The sequence below is a fragment of the Mobula birostris genome, chromosome 5 (assembly GCF_030028105.1).
Source record: "Mobula birostris isolate sMobBir1 chromosome 5, sMobBir1.hap1, whole genome shotgun sequence".
In the NCBI taxonomy this organism is placed as follows: Eukaryota; Metazoa; Chordata; class Chondrichthyes; order Myliobatiformes; family Myliobatidae; genus Mobula; species Mobula birostris.
In genome coordinates, this window is record NC_092374.1 from 99986557 (window position 1) to 100008204 (window position 21648).

Here is a 21648-nt window from a genome sequence, read left to right on the forward strand (position 1 = left end):
ATGTGGTGAGAGCAGATGTGTGTGAAATGGGAGAGATGTGTCTGAGAGCAGAATTGCTGGTGGAGGAAGGGAAGCCCCTTTCCTTAAAAAAGGAGGACATTGCCTTCATCCTGAAATGAAAAGCCTCATCCTGAGAGCAGATGCAGTGGAGACGGAGGAATTGCGAGAAGGGGGTGGCATTTTTGCAAGAGACAGGGTGGGAAGAGGAATAGTCCAGGTAGCTGTGAGGCTCCGTAGGCTTATAGTAGACATCAGTAGATAAGCTGTCTCCAGAGATAGAGACAGAAAGATCAAGAAAGGGGAAGGAGGTGTCGGAAATTGACCAGGTAAACTTGAGGGCCGGGTGAAAGTTGGAAGCAAAGTTAATGAAGTCAACGAGCTCAGCATTCGTGCAGGAAGCAGCGCCAATGAGTCAGCTGGGGTGATATACTGCATCCGGTGCTCCCAATGCAGCCTTCTATATATTGGTGAGACCTGACGCAGACTGGGAGATTGTTTCGCTGAACACCTACGCTCTGTCTGCCAGAGAAAGCAAGATCTCCCAGTGGCCACACATTTTAATTCCAAGTTCCATTCCCATTCTGATATGTCTATCCACGGCCTCCCCTACTGTCAAGATGAAACCACACTCAGGTTGGAGGAACAATACCTTATATTCCGTCTGGGTAGCCTCCAACCTGATGGCATGAACACTGACTTCTCTAACTTCCACTAATGCCCCACCTCCCCTTCGTACCCCATCCATTATTTATTTATTTATTATTACCAAATTTCTCTCTCTCTCTCTCTCCTTTTTCTCCCTCTGTCCCTCTGACTATACCCCTTGCCCATCCTCTGGGTTTTCCTCCTTCCCCCTTTTCTTTCTCCCTAGTCTTCCTGTCCCATGATCCTCTCATATCCCTTTTGCCAATCAACTTTCCAGCTCTTGGCTCCATCCCTCCCCCTCCTGTCTTCTCCTATCATTTCAGATCTCACCCTCCCCGTCCCACTTTCAAATCTCTTACTATCTCCCCTTTCAGTTAGTCCTGACGAAGGGTCTTGGCCCGAAACGTCAACTCTACCTCTTCCTATAGATGCTGCCTGGCCTGCTGCATTCACCAGCATTTTTTATAATTGATTGCATAAGTATTCAGCCCCCCCCCCCTTTAATATGACACATGAAATCATCACTGGTGCAGCCAAATGGTTTTAGAAGTCATATCATTAGCTAAATGGAGATCTGTGTGCAGTCAGGGCGTTTCAATTGACTGTAGTAAAAATATACCTGTATCTGGAAGGTCCAACTGCTGGTGAGTCAGTATCCTGGCAAAATCTACATCATAATGACAAAAGAACTCTCCAAGAACAAGTTGGGAGATGGATCCAAGAATATTTCCAGGTTACAGAATATCCCTTGGCATACAGTTAAATTAATCATCGAGAAATGGAAAGAATATAGCACAGCTGTAAATCGGCCTAGTGCAGGCTGTCCTCAAAAACTGAGAAGGGAAATAGTGAGGGAGGCCACCAAGAGACCTATGACAACTCTGGAGAAGTTACAAGCTTCAGTGGCTGAGATGGGAGAGACTGTGCATACAATAACTATTGCCTGGGTGCTTCACCAGTCACAGCTTTATGGGAGAGTGGCAAAGAAAAAGCCACTGTTAAAAAAAACTCAATTGAAATCTCAGTCAGAGTTTGCCAGAAGGCAAGTGGGAGATTCTGAAGTCAGCTGGAAGAAGGTTCTGTGGTTTGATGAAACTAAAATTGAGCATTTTGGCTATCAGATTAAACACTACGTCTGGTATAAGCCAACCACTACACATCATCAAAAACACGCCATCCCTACTGTGAAGCATGGTGGTGGCTGCATCATGCTGTGGGGATGCTTCACTGCAGCAGGCCCTGGAAGGCTTATGATGGTAGAGAGTAAAATGAATGCAGCAAAATACAGGGAAACCCTGATACAGTCGGCAAGAGAACTGTGACTTGGGAGAAGATTCATTTTCCAGCAAGACAATAACCCCAAACATAAAATCAAAGCTACACAGGAATGACTTAAAAACAAAAAAGTTAATGTCTGGAGTGGCCAAGTCAGAGTCCAGTCCTCAATCCAATTGTGAATTTGGGACTGGACTTGAAGTTCACTCACGATCCCCATGCAATCTGACAGAGCTTGAGCAGCTTCATAAAGAAGAATGGGGAAAAATTGCAGTGTCCAGATGTGCAAAGCTGATAGAGATCTATCCACACAGGCTCAAGGCTGTAATTACTGCCAAAGGTCCATCTACTAAATACTGACTTGAAAGGGGTGAACAGTTATGCAATCATTATTTTGTGTTTTATACGTGTAATTAATTTTGATCATTTTGTCGAGATCTGTTTTCACTTTGACATGAGTCTTTTTCCATTGATCAGTGTCAAAATAAATTCCACAGCTTCACCATCTTCTAGCTAAAGAAATTTCTTCTCATCTCTCCATTTTGAAACTGTACCTTCTGGCCTAGATTCCCCCCACTATAGGAAACATCCTCTCCACATCCAATCTATCTCAGCCTTCCAATATTTGATAGGTTTCAATGAGATTCCCCTAATTTTTCTAAATCCCAGGATGTACATGTCCAGAACCATCAAACGCAACTCATATGTTTACCTTTTTCTTCCCAGAATCATTCTAGTGAACCTCCTCTGGACCCTCTCCAATGCCGGCACATCTTTTCATAGATAAGGGGCCCAAAACTGCTCACAATACTCCAAGCTCAGTCTGACCAATACCTTATAAAGCCTCAGCATTACATCCTCGCTCTTATATTCTAGTCTTCTTGAAATGAATGCTAACATCGCATTTGCCTTCCTTACTGCCGACTTAACCTACAAGCTAATCTTTAGGGAATCCTGCATAAGGACTCCGAAGTTCCTTTGCACCTCCTATTTTTAGTTTTCTCCCAGTTTAGAAAGTAGTCTACGCCTTTATTCCTTCTACCAGAGTGCATGGCCATACGCTTCCCTGCACTACATTCCATCTGCCATTTCATTGTCATCCTCCTAATTGGTCCAAGATCTTGTGTGGACTCCCTGCTTCCTCAACACTAGTCTCATAGATCTTAGAAAAGTACAGCACAGAAACAAGCCCTTTGGCCCATCTAGTCTGTGCCAAGCCATTTAAACTGCCTACTTCCATTGACCTGCACTGGGACCATAACCCTCCATACCCCTAGCATCTATATATCTACCCAAACTTCTCTTATATGTTGAAATTGAGATTGCATGCTCATTTCATACTCTCACAGTGCTCTAAGTGAAGAAGTTTCCCCTCATGTCCCCCTTAAACTTCTCATCTTTACCAATTAACCTATGACCTCTGATTGTAGTCCCACCCAGCCTCAGCGGAAAAAGCCTGCTTGCATTTACCCTATCTATACCCTTCATAATTTTGTATACCTCTATCAAATCTTCCCTCAATCTTCTACATTCCAAGGAATAAAGTTCTAACGTAAACCATAAGACCACAAGACATAGGAGCAGAATTAGGCCATTCAGCCCATCGAGTCTGCTCTGCCATTCCATCATGGCTGATCCCGGATCCCACTCAACCTCATACACCTGACTTCTTGCCACATTCTTTGACATCCTGACCAATCGGAAAACTATCAAATTCCACTTTAAATATACCCACAGACTTGGCCTCCACCACAGCCTGTGACAGAGCATTCCACAGATTTCCTACTCTCTGGCGAAAAAATGTGCTCCTTACCTCTGTTCTGAAAGGTCACCCCTCAATTCTGAGGCTGTGCCCTCTAGTTCTGGATATCTCCCCCATAGGAAACATCCTCTCCACATCCAACCAACACACATCAAAGTTGCTGGTGAACGCAGCAGGCCAGGCAGCATCTGTAGGAAGAAGTGCAGTCGACGTTTCAGGCCGAGACCCTCTTCCTACAGATGCTGCCTGGCCTGCTGCGTTCACCAGCAACTTTGATGTGTGTTGCTTGAATTTCCAGCATCTGCAGAATTCCTGTTGTTTCCTCTCCACATCCACCTTGTCTAGTCATTTCAACATTCGGTAGATTTCAATGAGATCCCCCTGCATTCTTCTAAATTCCAGTGAGTACAGGCCCAAAGCTGCCAAACGTTCCCCATATGTTAACCCCCTCATTCCCAGAATCATCCCCATGAACCTCCCCTGGACTCTCTCCAATGACAACATATCCTTTCTGAGATATGGGGCCCAAAACAGTTGACAATACTCCAAGTGCAGCCTGACTAGTGTCTTATGGAGGCTCAGCATTATTTCCCTGCTTTTATATTCTATTCCCCTTGAAATAAATGCCAACATTGCATTTCTCTTGTTTACCACAGACTCAACCTGTATATTAACCTTCTGGGAGTCTTGCGCAAGAACTCCTAGGTCCCTCTCCTCATTTAGTCCACACCATTGTTCCTTTTACCAAAATGCATTATCATACATTTCCCAACACTGTATTCCATCTGCCACTTTTCTCCCCATTCTTCCAATTTGCCTAAGTCTTGCTGCAGTCGCATTGCTTCCTCAGCACTACCTACCCCTCCACCTATCCTCATATCATCTGCAAGCTTTGTCATGAAGCCATCAATTCCACAATCTTAATCATTGACAAATAATGGGAAAAATAGTGGTCCCATTACTGACCCCTGAAGAACACCACTAGTCACTGGCAGCCAACCAGAAAAGGACCTTTTTATTCCAATTTGCTGCCTCCTGCCTGTCAGCCATTCCTCGATCCATGCCGGTATTTTTCCTGTACTGCCATGGGATTTTATCTTGTTAGGCAGCCTCATGTGTGGCACCTTATCAAGCACCTTCTGAAAATCCAAGTACATGACATCCACTGCCTCTCCTTTGTCCACCCTGCTTGTTACTTCAGAATCAGAATCAGATTTATTATCGCCAGCATTCATGTGTCATGAAATTTGTTAGCTCAGCAGCAGTTCAATGCAATATGTAATATAGAAGGAAAAAAAACAAAATAAAATCATAATAATAAATAAATAAATACTTCCTTGAAGAACTCTAATAGCAGACATCTCACCCTGCAAAAACTCATTTCAGGGAGGTAGTACCATCAATTTGCGGGAGACTTCCGGGAGAGGTGGGATGTCTGCAATAGAGTAGCTCCTTAGCAGCTGGCCAGCTAGTTTAAATAACGTTAGCTATGCTAATGAACGAATGACACCTGTTAAACTCACCTCAACATGTCTTTTACAGTCTTAACCCACCATGGGCAATAGAAAAGTCACTGTTGCAAACAGTGCAGCGAGCAACACTGTCATTATTTTGACCCCTATTAGGCAGGGGTACACTTTAGTGTAGTCTGGGGTGACGTACGTTTTATATTTTTATTTGGAACACTCTGCAATGGCGTGTTCTCTCTCTCTCTCTCTCTCTTGCTCGCGCTCTCTCCCTCTCTCACTTGCTTTCTCGCTCGCTCCCTCTCAAAAAAATTGATTTCCATGATATTGTATATAATTTGTGGGCATCAGGGAGCCACTATTAATATGCCGGAGATTCCCGGAAGTTCCGGGAGAGGTGGGATGACTGTAATAGATTTGTCAGGCAAGATTTCCCTTTACAGAAACTGTGCTGCCTTTGACTTATTTTATCATTAGTCTCCAAGTATCCTGAAACCTCATCCTTAATAATAGACTCCAACACTTTCCCAACCTCTGAGGTTAGGCTAACTGGGCTATAATTTCTTTTCTTTTGCCTTCCTCCCTTCTTAAAGAGTGGAGTGATATTTGCAATCTTCCAGTCCTCCGGGACCATGCCAGGATCAAGTGATTCTTGAAAGATCATGACCAATGTATCCATTATCTCTTCAGCAACCTCTCTCAGGACTCTGGGATGTAGTCCATCTGGTCCAGGTGACTTATCCACCTTAAGACCTTTGAGTTTGCTGAGCACTTTTTCCTTTGTAATTGCAATGGCATCACTCCTGCTCCCCAACACTCACGAACCTCTGACACACTGCTGGTGTCGTCCACAGTGAAATAGGTGCAAAGTACCCATTAAGTTCATCTGCCATTTCTTTGTCCCACATTACTACCTCACCAGCATCATTTTCTAGTGGTCCAATATCAACTCTTACCTCCCTTTTATTTTATATATAACTGAAAAACTTTTAATATCCTGCATTATATTATTGACTAGTTTGCCCTCATATTTCATCTTTTCCCTTATGGCTTTTTTAGTTGCCATTTGTTGGATTTTAAAAGCTTCCCAATCATCAAACTTCCCACTCACTTTTGCTACCTTATGTGCCCTTTCCTTGGATTTTATGCAATCCTTAACTTCCCTTGCCATTTGAGAACTACTTCTGTGGGAATTATCTATCCTGTGCCTTGTGAACTATTTCCAGAAACTTCAGCTACCTCTGTTTTGCTGTCATCCCCACCAGTATCTTCCCCTAATCCACCTGGGCAACTTACTCTCTCATGCCTCTGTAATTCCCTTTATTCCATTATGATACTGATGTGACTTATGCTTCTCTCTCTGAATTTGCAGTATGAATTCAATCATATAATCATTACCTCCTAAGTGTTCCTTTACATTAAGCTCCTCAATATGATCTGGATTATTATACAACACCCAATCTAAGATAGTCTTTCCCCTAGTAAGCACCAACACAAGCTGCTGTAAAGTTGTTTGGAGCATTTAACAAATTCCCTCTCTTGTGATCTTGTGATTGTGATTTTCGCAATCCCTCTGCATGTTGAAGTCCTCCTTTACAATTGTAACATTACCTTTATGACATGTCCTTTCCAGCTCCCTTTGCAATCTCAACACCACATCTTGGCTTCTATTTTTAGGCCTATATATGATTCCCTTAATATTTTTTTACCCTTGCAGTTTCTTAACTCCACCCACAAAGATTCAACATTCTCTGACCCTATGTCACCTCTTTCTAAAGATGGAATTCCATTCTTACCAACAGAGCCATACCTTCCTGCCTATGCCTTCCTGCCTGTCCTTTTGATACAAATTATATCCTTTGATGTTAAGCTCCCAACTATGATCTCCTTTCAGCCACACCTCAGTGATACCCTCAAATCATACGGACCAATTGCTAAAAGATCATTAGTGATGCCTCCACAATCTCTTTAGCTACCTCTTTCTGAATCAGAGATGTAGTCCATCTGGTCCAGGTGACTTACCTATCAGACCTTTCAGCTTCCCAAGCACCTTTTCCTTACTAATAGCAACTTCACATGCTTCTGGCTCCTGTCATTCTCAAACCTTTGGTATACTGCTAGTGTCTTCCACGGTGAAGGCTGACGCAAAATACTTATTAAGTATTAGTTATTAAATATTATGTACTTAAGTGTTGTTATTCCCTTCATGCTGGTGAGGGACTTGATGAAGGGACAGAGTCCACGCTGTTTGGGATGCTTTCTACAGAAACAGAGCATTAAAGCATGCAAAATGTTACTTTTCTCTGGTCTATGCCATTCATATGGTCACACAGCACAGAAACAAGCCTTTTGGCCCAAATGGTCCATATAAACCACGATGCCCGCTCAACCTAGTCACATTTGCCTACATTTGGCCATTATCCTTCTAACTCTTTCCTATCCATGTACCTGTCCAACATCTTTGAAAAATGTTATTGTAGCTGCCTCAACCACTTCCTCCATATATTCACCCAATGTGTGAAAAACAAAAGTTGCCCCTGAAGTTTCTCTCTTGAATCTCTACCCCCTTATCTTAACCATATGCCTTCTAGTTCTTGATAACCCATTAAAAAAAAGACAGTGCATTCTCTCTGTCTATGCCCCTCGTGATTTTACACATCTCTGAGATCACCCCTCAGTCTCCAAATGTAACATGGTAACGTTCTTACAGCGCCAGCGATTACCAACGGGGTTCAATTTTCACCGCTATCTGTAAACAGCTTGTACATTCTCCCCATGCTGGCATGGATTCCCCCCAGTTTCCTCGCACTTTCTGAACGTATGGGTTAGGGCTAGTGAGTTATGGGCATGCTATTTTGGCACTGGAAGCACGGCAACACTTGCAGGGTGTCTAGCATAATCCTCGCTGATTTGATTTTATACAAATGGCGCAATAATCTTTAAGGAAAGGAAGGTCCTAGCCTGTTCAACCTCTTCCTATAATTCAGTTCTTTGGTCCTGGCAGCATCTTCATAAATCCTTTCTGCCCTCTATACAATTTAATAACTTATTTTATGGATGGCCAAAATTGAACATCATACAAATTTCATGGCCTCCCCACTCTTAATCTTAATGCCCTGACTGATGATAGTCAAAGTGCCAAATCCTTCTTTGCTACACTGCCTATTTATTTCTCCACTTTTAGACAACCATGTTCCTGTTCCACTAACTCTCTCTGTTCTACAACACTCCCGAGGGCTCTTCAGTTCACTATGAAAGCCCTACCTTGGTTTGACTTTCCCAAGTCCAATGCTTTGAGCTTGTCTGAATTAAACTGCATTTACCATTGCTAATCAAGATCTGCTATGATTTTCATTGTTGATATTATTGTGTGTGGCCCAGACTCCTGTCCCATTCATGACTTAAACTGTCTTCTTGCCCAAAAGAAGTTAATGTAACAAGGGTTGTGCTGGTGTTTCAGACTCTCCAGCCTGGATAATTACTACATCCCCAAAGATGGCGATCTGAATTCCTACAAGGAATATATCAGCATGCTGCCCAGTGTGGAACACCCCGAGGCCTTTGGGCAGCACCCCAATGCAGATGTGGCCAGTGAGATCGCAGAGGCCCGCAGACTCTTCGACACACTACTGTCCCTCCAGCCTCAGGTCACCACAGCTGAGGGCAGGGGCCTAAGCCGGGAGGAGAAGGTAAACACGGCATGACTGAAGGAGAGGGAGCAGAGCTCCCAGCCTTCACCAAATCCACCCTCACAGTAAGCTGCAGGTCACTGCTCCTCCCACAGCCATACACACCCACACCTCACTCCACTTCAGGAGGGGCTGTACTGAGGGAGGGTCACACTTATGGGAGGGGTGTTACTGAGGGTCACATGGTGGGAGGGTCAATACTGAGGAAGGGTCACTCTGATTGAAGGAGTGGTACTGAGGGAGAGTCACTCTGTGGGAAGGGTGGTCACACTGATGGAAGGGGTGGATTGAGGGAGGGTCACATGGTGGGTGATGCGATACATCACTGTGGGAGGGGCAGTTCTGGGGAGGTTCACACTGAGGGAGGGGTGGTACTGAGAGAGTCACACTGTGGGAAGGTCACACTGTAGGAGAGGTGGTACAGAGGGGGAGTTCTGTAGTCACAAGAGTTTGGACGGTAGGTTTGCTGTTTTGAGGGGATACAATACTATCAGGGGGACTGGTTGCATAGGGTACAGGCTGACCTGGGTAAGGAATGGATCCCATTTTTAATGGCATACATGGTTGATTTTGTTGGAAATTACACAAAAATCACTCAGAATGATAACTATACATCAACAGTGCTGTAATGATTGACAGAAAACACACAAGACAGGTCAGAAAGAACAACTACTAAACCTGGAGAGAGAAATCTATTTTCAATGTCCATAGGAACAAACATTTGTGTGTAGGGTTGTACTTCAGACTTTAATGTCAAAATAAGAGTATGTGGGGGTGTAGATTGTTGGCCACGGGGATTACCTGTATTCTGTACTGTGAAGGAGACAGAGGCTTGTTGTGTTCTTTGTCCTTCTGAGCACGGTTGGCATGCTATGTTGGCACTGGAATGTATAGCGACACTTGCAGCTGCCCCAGGCATATCCTTGGTTTGTGTTTGTTGTTACCGCACATGATGGATTTCACTGTATGTTTCAATGTACATGCAATAAATAAATGAATCTGAATCTCACATTATTAATGGAGCTGAGGTGTGTAGGAGGTGCCATCTTTTTGACTCAGTAGATGTCCTGCCCTCTCGTTATCTAAAATATGTGTAAACATTTCTTTGTCCAGCAGTGTTTGGGGTTCATGTTTCTACCTGTCAATATCACTAATACAACTCTGGTCTTCAGCTTCCAGCAGGATAGCAAAAAAAACTTAGAAAAGTGGGGGAAAAAGCCCTGGAGATGTGGTTTATTAACTGAAAATTTTCAAATAGTCAGCGGGTCAGACAGTATCCAGGGAGAGAAACAGTTAATGTTCTGCCTCACTGCCCTTTTGTTGGAATGTGGATTGTGTTTTATGTTGAGAGCCGGGTAAGGAAACAAAGGTAATGTTTGTGGCAGGAAGGAGACCAGGGAGGCTGAATGACCCACGTGGTGGGTGGTGACTGAGAGATGGCAACAAGGAGTTCTTCATTGCAGATGATGTCTGGACAAGATGTCAGTTCTGAGCTGAATACACACACAGTTCTGCAGCTGCTGAAAATCTTAAATAAAGTGAAACGCTGGAAGTCCTCAGAAAGTCTGACAGTATCTGCCGAGAGAGAGAGAGAAATGAGTAAAATGTGTGTCTCCCAGAGATGTTGCACCTCTCCTCTGTCCTCACTTTGTCTCCCTCCACTTGGAACTCCTGCAGAAGTTCAGAAGTGTTTAACAACCTCTCTGTTTCCTTCATTCAATCCCTCTCAATCTCCACATTATCGCAGACATTTCATTGTTCTCCCCTACCCCATGCAGCAACAATGTAAATTGTACCTGCTCTCAACCGTTCCCAGACCTGTGACATGAAATATGACCTGTTTCTTTCTCCACAAATACTGCCTGAACTTTGAGTACTTAGAAGAGTAGGGTGAAGTCGAGTGTTACAATAGTCTCAATAGTTTGGAGGACAGATAGGAGATTCTGCTGCAACAAAAGAGACACCAGGATGGTGTGTTGCCTCCCAGGTGCTAGGGTCCAGGATAGCTCTGACCGGTTGCGGAATATTCTTGAAGGGGAGGGTGAGCAGCCGGATGTTGTGGTACATGTTGGTACCAATGACTTAGGCAGGAGAGGAGTAGAGGTCCTGCGCAGTAAGTTTAGCGAGTTAGGAAGGAAGCTGAGGAGCAGGACCTCCAAGGTGGTAATCTCCGGATTACTTCCAGTGCCATGAACTAGTGAAGGCAGAACAGGAAGATAGCGCAGATGGAAAAGTAAGTGGCTGAGGAGATGAAACCCTGCCCCCTGCACCAATTTCTTGGGTCATTTCAACCTTTTCTGGGGAAGGGTTGACTTGTACAAGTGGGACAGGTTGCACCTGAACTGGAGGGGAACTAATATCCTGGGAGGGAGGTTTCTTAACGCTATTGGGGAGGGTTTAAACCAGATCGGGGGTGGGGGTGGAAACTGAAGTGAAGAGGCAGAGGATGGGATGGTTGATGCACAAGTAACGACATCTTGTAGGGAGTTTATGAGGAAGGATAAGCAGATGATAGGGTAAAGAAGCACTTAGCCAGATGGTTTGAGATGTGTCTATTTTAACGCAAGGAGTATCATAAACAAGGTGGATGAACTTAGAGTGTAGATCAATACATGGAACTATGACATTGTGGCCATTACAGAGACTTGGATGACTCAGAGGCAGGAATGGCTGCTGAGTGTGCCAGACTTTAGATGTTTCAAAAAGGACTGGGGTGAAGACAAAAGAGGTAGGGGAGTGTCACTGTTAATCAGACATAGTATCATGGCTGCAGAAACAGAGGAGGTCATAGAAGGATTGTCTACTGAACCATTATGGGTGGAAGTCAGAAATAGGAAGGGAGCAATAACTCCACTGGGTGTTGTTTATAGACCTCCCAATAGTAAGAGACATGGAGGAGCAGATAGGGAGGCAGATTCTGGAACAGTGCAATAATAATGGGGTTGTTGTGATGGGTGATTTAACTTTCCTAACATTGACTAGCATTTCCTTAGCACAAGGGGTTTAGATGGGATGGAATTTGTTAGGTGTGTTCAGGAAGGTTTCCTGATGTAATATGTAGATAAGCCAACTAGAGGAGAGGCTGTACTTGATCTGGTATTGGGAAACAAACCTGGTCAGTTGTCAGGTCTCTTGGTGGAGAGCATTTTGGAGGTAGTGACCACAACTCCATCTCCTTTAACACAGCGCTGGAGAGGGATAGGAGCAGACAATTTTGGAAAACATTTAATTAGGGTAGGGGGAAATATGCTATTAGGCAGGAACTTGGGAACATAAATTGGGAGCAGATGTTCTCAGGGAAATGCACAGCAGGAATGTGGCAAATGTTCAGGGAACATTTGCATGGCTTTCTGCATGGGTATGTTCCATTGAGGCAAGGAAAGGATGGGAGGATAAAAGAACCATGGTGTACAAAGGGTGTAGAAAATCTAGTTAAGAAAAAAAAGCTTATGAAATGTTCAAGAAACTAGGTACTGTTAGAGCTCTAGAAAATTACAAGGGTGCCAAGAAGGAGCTCAAGAATGAAACTAGGAGAGCTAGAAGGGGCCATGAGAATGCCTTGGTGAGCAGGATTAAGGAAAACCTCAAGGCATTGTACAAGAATGTGAAGAGCAAGAAGAAGACCTGTGTGAGAATAGGACCAGTCAGGTGTGATAGTGGAAATGTGTGCTTGGAGCCAGAGGAGGTAGCGGAGGTACTTAATGAATACTTTGCTTCAGTATTCACCAGTGAAAAGGACCCTGGCAATTGTGGGGACGACTTATAGTGCACTGAAATGCTTAACTATATAGACATTAAGAAAGAGGATGTGTTGGAGCTTTTGAAAGGTATGAAGTTAGATAAATCACCAGGACCAGATGAGATATACCCCAGGCTACTGCTGATGATCTTTGCATCATCAAAAGGGATGGGAGAAGTACCAGAGGATTGGAGGGTTGTAAATGTTGTTCCCTTGTTCAAGAAAGGGAGTAGAGATAACCCAGGAAATTATAGACCAGTGAGTCTTATTTCAGTGGTGGGCAAATTGTTGTAGAAGATCCTGAGAGGCAGGATTTATGAGCATTTGGAGAGATATAATCTGATTAGGGATAGTCAGCATGGCTTTGTCAAGGACAGGTCATGCCTTACGAATCTGATTAATTCTTTGAGGATGTAACAAAACACATTGATGAAGGTAGAGCCCTGGATGTAGTGTATATGGATTTCAGTAAGGCATTTGATAAGGTCCCCCATGCAAGGCTCATTCAGAAAGTAATGAGGCATGGGATCCAAGGAGACTTTGCCTTTTGGATTCAGAATTGGTTTGACCACAGAAGGCAAAGATGAGTTGTGGATGATTTGTATTCTGCGTGGAAGACTGTGACCAGTGGTGTGCCTCAGGGATCTGTTCTGGCACCCCTTCTTTTTGTGATTTTTATAAATGACCTGGATGAAGAAGTAGAAGGGTGATGTAGTAAGTTTGCTGATGACACAAAAGGTGGAGGTGTTGTGGATAGTGTGGAGGGCTGTCAGAGGTTACAGTGGGACATCGATAGGATGCAGAACTGGGCTGAGAAGTGGCAGATGGAGTTCAACCCAGATAAGTATGGTGGTTCATTTCAGTATATTCAGTAGATAGAATATAATATTAATGTTAAGATTTTTGGCAGTGTGGAGGATCAGAGAGAACCAGGTTGACAGTGTTGTTCAGAAGGCGTATGGTGTGTTGGCCTTATTCAACCGTGGGATTGAGTTCAAGAGCCATGTGGTAATGTTACAGCAATACAAGACCTTGGTCATGCCCCACTTGGAATGTTTTGATCAGTTCTGGTCACCTCACTACAGGAAGGATGTGGATACTTTAGAGAGAGTGCAAAGGAGAATTACAAGGATGTTGTCTGGATTGGAGAGTGTCCTTTATGAGAATAGGTTGAGTGAATTTGGCCTTTTCTCCTTGGAGCGATGGAGGATGAGAAGTGACCTGACAGAGGTATATAAGATGATGAGAGACATTGATCGTGTGGATAGCCGGAGGCTTTTTCCCGCAGTTGAAATGGCTAACATGAGGGGGCATAGTTTTAAGGTGCTTGAAAGTAGGTACCAAGGGGGATGTCAGAGGCAAGTTTTTCACACAGAGGGTGGTGGTTGTGTGGAATGCACTGCCAGTGATGGTGGTAGAGGCAGATATAATAGAGTCTTTCAAAAGACTTAGGTACATGCAGCTTAAAAAAATAGAGGGCTGTGCAGTAGTGAATTTCTAGGCAGTTTCTAGAGTAGGTTACATGGCCGGCACAACATTGTGGGCCGAAGGGCCTGTAATGTGCTGTAGATTTCTATATTTTCAGTGTTTTGGTCAAGTACTTCGTTTGCTGAGGAGGTAGCAGGTTCAGGGGGAATGTTATTTCACTAAGCGAAGAGATAGTTCCTCCTCAGGCTCTGGGCAGAGGTGACCTGAGCTCCGGCATAATTTTGCTTTGCACAAGTGGTGTTTAACCGCTACCCATCTCAGCTGATGTAGCCTCTGTCTGCAGTGCCCGCTGCACTGCACCTGTTAGTGATTACTAGACTCTGGCTCCCAGATATCAGCAGCTCCTCATTTTACTTCCTTTCTTCTCAGTGCAGAAGGTTTAGATGGGGTACAATTAGGCATGTCCAGGAAGGATTTCTGACACAATATATAGACAGGATGATTAGAGAGACCATACTGGATCAGAATCAAAGTCAGGTTTAATATCACTGGAATATGTTGTAAATTTGTTATAATATATAAATATAAATAAGTAAATATCATGAATAGTGCAAAATCTGGTACTAGGCAATGAACCAGATAAGATGTTAGATCTCTGGTGGGAGAGCTGTTCGGAGATGGTGACCACAACTTCCTGACCTTTACCACAGACTTAGACAGGGATAGGAACAGACTACATGGAGAAGTATTTCACTGAGGGAGGAGGAAATTATATGGTTGTTAGCCAGGAACTTGGGAACATAAATTGGGAATGGATATTCTCAGAGAAATGCACAATGGAAATGTAGGTGTTGCTTAGGGAATAGTTGCTTTGAGACTGACACATTTCATTGTACGTTTCCATTTGACAAATAAAGCCAACCTGTCTTGATCTGTGTCCGGCAGGTCTTTGAGCTGTCGGGTGACGTATTGCAGAAGACCCCAGAAGACCTGGACTATGAAGGAACAAGGGCAATGATTCAGGAGGACAGCTCCCCACTGAATGTAGTGTTGCTGCAGGAGATTCAGCGCTACAACCTTCTCCTTAACATCATCAGGTCAGAGCACAGCACAGTCCATTTCTGCCTCACCAGGTCCTCCACAGGTTGTCATTTGCCAGCAACTGTTGTCAGAGTTACAGTATAACGTTCACAGAGGGAAGCTCTTCAAACAATTACTGTACAAATCATGTTGTGTTAGCATAGAAAACACTGGCAGGACCCCTCTACACTATCTCAGGGTCAGACACAGAGTGAAGCTCCCTCTACACCATCCCGTCAGACACAGAGTGAAGCTCCCTCCACACCATCCCGTCAGACACAGAGTGAAGCTCCCTCCACACTGTCCTAGGGTCAGACACAGACTGAAGCTCCCTCTACACCATCCCGTCAGACACAGAGTGAAGCTCCCTCTACACTGTCCCAGGGTCAGACACAGACTGAAGCTCCCTGTACACCATCCCGTCAGACACAGAGTGAAGCTCCCTCCACACTGTCCCAGGGTCAGACACAGAGTGAAGCTCCCTCTACACCATCCCGTCAGACACAGAGTGAAGCTCCCTCTACACTGTCCCAGGGTCAGACACAGACTGAAGCTCCCTGTACACCATCCCGTCAGACACAGAGTGAAGCTCCCTCCACACTGTCCCAGGGTCAGACACAGACTGAAGCTCCCTCTACACCATCCCGTCAGACATAGAGTGAAGCTCCCTCCACACTGTCCCAGGGTCAGACACAGACTGAAGCTCCCTCTACACCATCCTGTCAGACACAGAGTGAAGCTCCCTCCACACTGTCCCAGGGTCAGACACAGACTGAAGCTCCCTCTACACCATCCCGTCAGACATAGAGTGAAGCTCCCTCTACACCATCCCGTCAGACACAGACTGAAGGTCCCTCTACACCATCCCGTCAGACACAGAATGTAGCTCCCTCCACACTGTCCCATCACACACTCTCAATGTCAGACACACAGTGAAAAAAAAGGGTGCATAATCCTTGGACTGAATGGCTGTGTGCTGACTTGACCGTCCTGTCTAACCTGGCAGATGTCACGAGAGTTTCAGCCATCCCCAGACTTGATATTGTCAGGTATCAGTGCATTGGAGGTTCTCATTGACCTCAGCGTGGGCTGGCAAACGTTTTTCTGTTCCCTCTCTCTCGTTGCCTCATTCTGGCATTTGCCATTGAACCGGTCCCCTTCATGTCTCTACAGGGTATCACTGACTGAGTTGAAGATGGCAATTCAGGGGCTGGTGGTCATGTCTACCGATCTGGAGGAGATATTTAACTGTATCCATGATGCCCGCGTGCCATTTTTGTGGGAGCTGGTAAGAGAGGCATGGAGAAGGTAGTCTTGCCCTTGACAGAGCCATGGTCTCCAGTAGCCCCCTGCCTGCGGTGGTGGGGAGGATATCCACCACCTCAGCTCTTGCTGGGCATGGCAGACACTCCTCCCCAGGTCACCATTCTTTTGGCACCACCTCTGCCAATCAGGGTGTACAGAGCCAGATAAGTCACCCTCTGAGGCAGGGGGGAGCTGTTTGGTTACAAGAGGAGATGGTAGAGGCTGGGTCTGTTCTCTCTGGAATGTCAAAGGCTGGGAGTGGGGGTTGTTAGAACTTTGCAGGTTTACAGAATTATGAGGTGTAGAGACTAGGAAACATTCCCTGTATCGGAGGTATCTAAAGTCAAGGGGCATTGGCCTAAGGTGAAGAGTTGTATCCTCAGGAGATGGGGGTTTGGAGTCTGGAACACACGGTATGAGTGAGTGGTGGAGAGAGACTCTCCCAACACTGAAATATTGGGACTAGTACTTGAATCATCAAGGATGAGAAGGTATGAACCTAGTGATGGGAATGGGATTGACATGGGATGATTCTCGATGATGAAAACTGACACGGTGGGCCAAACAGCCTATTTCTTGCTATTGACTCCATGAAGTGTTTGCAGACTGAGCGGCAGGTAACAGTGTGAGGGGATTGTCCCAGGCCGGCAAAACATTACTGCAACAGGTAGATTCATATACTGATTGTGTCCCCAGGTGCTTCTTGGGAACCCCAAGGAGATGAGCTTTGACTTGGATCAGCAGAGGCACGAAATGGGTCTACTGTCCAGTAACTAGGGTGGGTGACCAATAACTAGGGCTAGTGATCAGTAGTGATTGAGATAGGTTTTAAAAAGTGCAATAAGGGAGGCAGAGAATGGCAGAACAGAGACAACTGTGGGTAGGTTTGATAATTACACATTGGTGTGGGAAAGACTGTGAAGGAAGGACCATGGAGCAGCAGGTTTCAGGTGTGGAGGGGTGAGTCTAAGGACATCAAACATTGCAATGAGAATCTAGAGTGTGGATTTTAACCAGGACCCATTGTAAATCAATGAGATAGACACAGGGCAGTTGGTGACAAGGTTTGTAAGAAGATGGAGCAAAGTTTAGGATAACAAAGGAAAATGAAGTGACAAGAAGAGGCAGGAGGAACTCAGTGGGACAAGTAATGTCTGTAGAGAGATGGAAGGGATCATTGATTATCCTACATCAGGGCTGAGTTCTGATGCAGGGTATTGATGTGAAATGTCAATAAGTCCTCTCCCCGGATGCTGCTGGACTTACAGAGTTCCTCCAGCCGATTGTGTGTTGCTCCAGATTCCAGTGTCTGCAGTCTCCTGTGTCTCCAAAGGTATGATTAGAAATAAGGATGCACTTGAGGAATGGGCATTTGGTCTGAGATTCAGAGAGAATGTAGGAGGGCAAAATGAAGACATGAAATTATCTTGGCAACTAAGGGTTGGAGAGGATCCCCAGACCTTTCCTATGTACGTTAGAAGCAGGATAGAGTCGGTCCTCTCAGGGATGAACAGGGAAATCTGTGTGTGGGGCCAGGGAAGTGAGCAGTATCCTTAATTACTCATTCACCAGGAGCAGCAAATGTTGGATGCAGAGTCAAGGAAGGGGTTTGCTGATATCTTGGGGCAAGGAGTAACTGTTCGCTGTATTGGCACACATTAAGGGGGATAAATCTTCAAGGACACTATGGCATTCTAATGGCAACATCTGCATCTTCTGCAGCCAGATAGTAACCAGACTGGAGCATAGCCAACGTTGTTAATTTAAGGCAGTAGGTATAACAGAAGGAACTACAGGCTGGTGAGCTTAACATTAATAGTTGGGAATTTATTTGAAAAAACCCTAAGGGACAGGATTGATGTTCACTTAGAAGGACAGGTTTGATTAATATAAGTCAGTATGGTTTTGTGCAGGGAAATTCTGTCTCTCATATCTAAGGTTTTTGAGGAGGTAACTAATAAAGTAGAATTTTCCATGAATTTTAGCAAACTTTTTGACGAAGTTCCATATGGTAGGTCATCCAGAAGGTTAGGGCTCATAGTATTGAAGGTATGATGGTAAACTAGATCCAAAATTGCCTTGGTGATAGAAGGCAGATGGTAATGGCAGAGAAACATTTGTCTGCCTGGAGGTTTATCCAGTGGTGTGCCACAGGGATCGGTGCTGGAACCATCGTTCTTCATTAACTGTGTAAATGATTTGGATGACAGGATGAAAGGATGAGAATATAGACAGGCTGATGAATAAGTTTACTGAGGCCAAAAGTTGGTGGAGCAGTAGATTGCAAAGATGATTCAAGATTGTTTATTGTCATTTCCAGTATGTAAGTGTAAAGGAGAATGAAGTAATTGTTACTCCAGATTGGAAAGTAAAAACATAAATTACATAAGATAGCTTACAGTGGCATGCAAAAGTTTGGGCACCCCTGGTCAAAATTTCTGTTGCTGTGAATAGCTAAGCGAGTGAAAGATGACCTGATTTCCAAAAGGCATAAAGTTAAAGATGACACATTTGTTTAATATTTTAAGCAAGAACACTTTTTTATTTCCATCTTTTACAGTTTCAAAATAACAAAAAAGGAAAAGGGCCTGAAGCAAAAGTTTGGGCACCCTGCATGGTCAGTACTTAGTAACACCCCCCTTGGCAAGTATCACAGCTTGTTAACGCTTTCTGTAGCTAGCTAAGAGCCTTTCAATTCTTGTTTGGGGGATTTTTGCCCATTCTTCCTTGCAAAAGGCTTCTAGTTCTGTGAGATTCTTGGGCCGTCTTGCATGCACTGCTCTTTTGAGGTCTATCTGCAGATTCTCGATGATGTTTAGGTTGGGGGACTGTGAGGGCCATGGCAAAACCTTCAGCTTGTGCCTCTTGAGGTAGTCCATTGTGGATTTTGAGGTGTGTTTTGGATCATTATCCTGTTGTATAAGCCATCCTCTTTTCATCTTCAGCTTTTCTACAGACGGTGTGATGTTTGCTTCCAGAATTTGCTGGTATTTAATTGAATTCATTCTTCCCTCACCAGTGAAATGTTCCCCGTGCCACTGGCTGCAACACAAGCCCAAAGCATGATCGATCCACCCCCGTGCTTAACAGTTGGAGAGGTGTTCTTTTCATGAAATTCTGCGCCCTTCTTTCTCCAAACATGCCTTTGGTCATTGCAGCCAAAACGTTCTATTTTAACTTCATCAGTCCACAGGACTTGTTTCCAAAATGCATCAGGCTTATTTAGATGTTCCTTTGCAACCTTCTGACGCTGAATTTTGTGGTGAGGACGCAGGAAAGGTTTTCTTCTGATGACTCTTCCATGAAGGTCAGATTTGTGCAGGTGTCGCTGCACAGTAGAACAGTGCACCACCACTCTAGAGTCTGCTAAATCTTCCTGAAGGTCTTTTGCAGTCAAATGGGGGTTTTGATTTGCCTTTCTAGCAATCCTACGGGCAGTTCTCTCGGAAAGTTTTCTTGGTCTTCCAGACCTCATCTTGACCTTCACCATTCCTGTTCACTGCCATTTCTTAATTACATTACCAACTGAGGAAATGGCTACCTGAAAACACTTTGCCATCTTCTTATAGCCTTCTCCTGCTTTGTGGGCATCATTTATTTTAATTTTCAGAGTGCTAGGCAGCTGCTTAGAGGAGCTGATTGTTGGGACAAGGTTTGAGGAGTCAGGGTATTTATAAAACTTTGAAATTTGCATCACCTGGCCTCCCCTAACGATGATTATGAACAAGCCATAGCCCTAACAAGCTAATTAAGGTCTGAGACCTTGGTAAAAGTTATCTGAGAGCCCAAATCTCTTGGGGTGCCCAGACTTTTGCATGGTGCTCCTTTCCTTTTTTTTTCCCCCCACTCTAAAATTGTACAAAACAAAAATAATACACTAATCTTGCTTAAAATGTTGAAAAGAACGTTTGATCTTTAACTTTATGACTTTTGGAGATCAGTTTATCTTCTATTCACTATAACTATTCACAGTAACAGAAATTTTGACCAGGGATGCCCAAACTTTTGCACACCACCGTATATACACATGCAGAGATTGAGTGAATGTCTATTAAGCAATGCTAGGCACAGGAGTGTCTGTACATAAGCTGACTCTGACAGGAAATATAGTTGCAGTTGGGGGTGTGGAGGGGTGGGTTAGTGGGTCGACATGTTGATCAGCCTTACTGCTTGGGAAAAGTAACTGTTTTTGAGTCCTGTGGTCCTGGCGTGGATGCTACATAGCCTCCTCCCTGATGGGAGTGGTGCAAACAATCCATGAGTAGGGTGGATGGAACCTTCATGATGACACTGGCCTTTCCCAACACCTTTCTGTATATATGTCCTCGATGACAGGTCCCTGTATATATGTCCATGATGCATTGGGCAGTTTTGAGTACCCATTGTCGAACCATCCTGTCCACCATTGTGCAGTTTCTGTACTGTGTGGTGATGCAGCATATTGGGATGCTCTCTACTGCACATTTGTAGAATGATGTGAGTATAGATATGTATACCCAGCTATAGTAATAGTAAATGGCACTGGATTGGGTCGTGAAAGGGCATTTGGCAAGCCTGCCTTCATAGGTATTGACGTAAGAGCTGAGATGTCATAATATAGCCATAAAAATCATTGTTCAGTCTGCAATTGAAATATTAGGTACAGTTCTGGTCACTACACTATAGGAGGAAGGTCATAGCAATAGAGAGAATGCACCAGGATGTTGCCTGGAATGGAGAGCTCTGGGTATAAGAGGGATTGTATAGACTGAGGTTGCTCTCACTGCAATCGGGTTGGCTGAGGAGAAACCTAGACGTATATAAAATTCCAAGAGGAATAAGTAGACAGTGGTCCTGATGAAGGGTCTCAGCCTGAAACGTTGACTGTTTATTCAACTCCATAGATGCTGCCTGGTTTGCTGAGTTCCTCTAGCATTTTGTGTTTGTTGTCTGTTTCTCAGGATAGGAGAATCTCAAAGCGGAAAGTTTTTGTGAGACTTTAGCATTACAGCACAGAAACAGGCACTTCGGCCCATCTAATCCATGCCAAACTGTTATTTTGCCTAGTCCCATCGGCCCACACTTGGAGCATAGCCCTCTAGGGGAGAAAATTTATAGGAGATTAAGGGGTAAGTATTTCCACACAGAGGGTGCTAGGTGTATAGGATGAGCTTGCAGAGGCAGGATAGGAAAAGCAGAGAGGAACACTGGCCCAATGAAGACAAGTGAGATTACTGTAGAGAGGTGTCAGGGTGGAACAAGGGGCCTGTTTAACTACAG

At 44.4% G+C, this 21648-nt stretch overlaps 1 protein-coding gene across 1 annotated transcript in view; it reads left to right on the forward strand.

Annotated features, from left to right (window-relative positions):
* The window catches only part of dnah2 (dynein, axonemal, heavy chain 2), a 609335-nt gene that overhangs the window by 526638 nt on the left and 61049 nt on the right, over positions 1-21648 (forward strand). The window contains exons 82-84 of the mRNA XM_072258532.1: positions 8609-8837; positions 14950-15101; positions 16258-16372. Of these exons, the coding sequence (XP_072114633.1) occupies positions 8609-8837; positions 14950-15101; positions 16258-16372 (496 nt within the window). The remainder of the gene's footprint in view (positions 1-8608; positions 8838-14949; positions 15102-16257; positions 16373-21648) is intronic.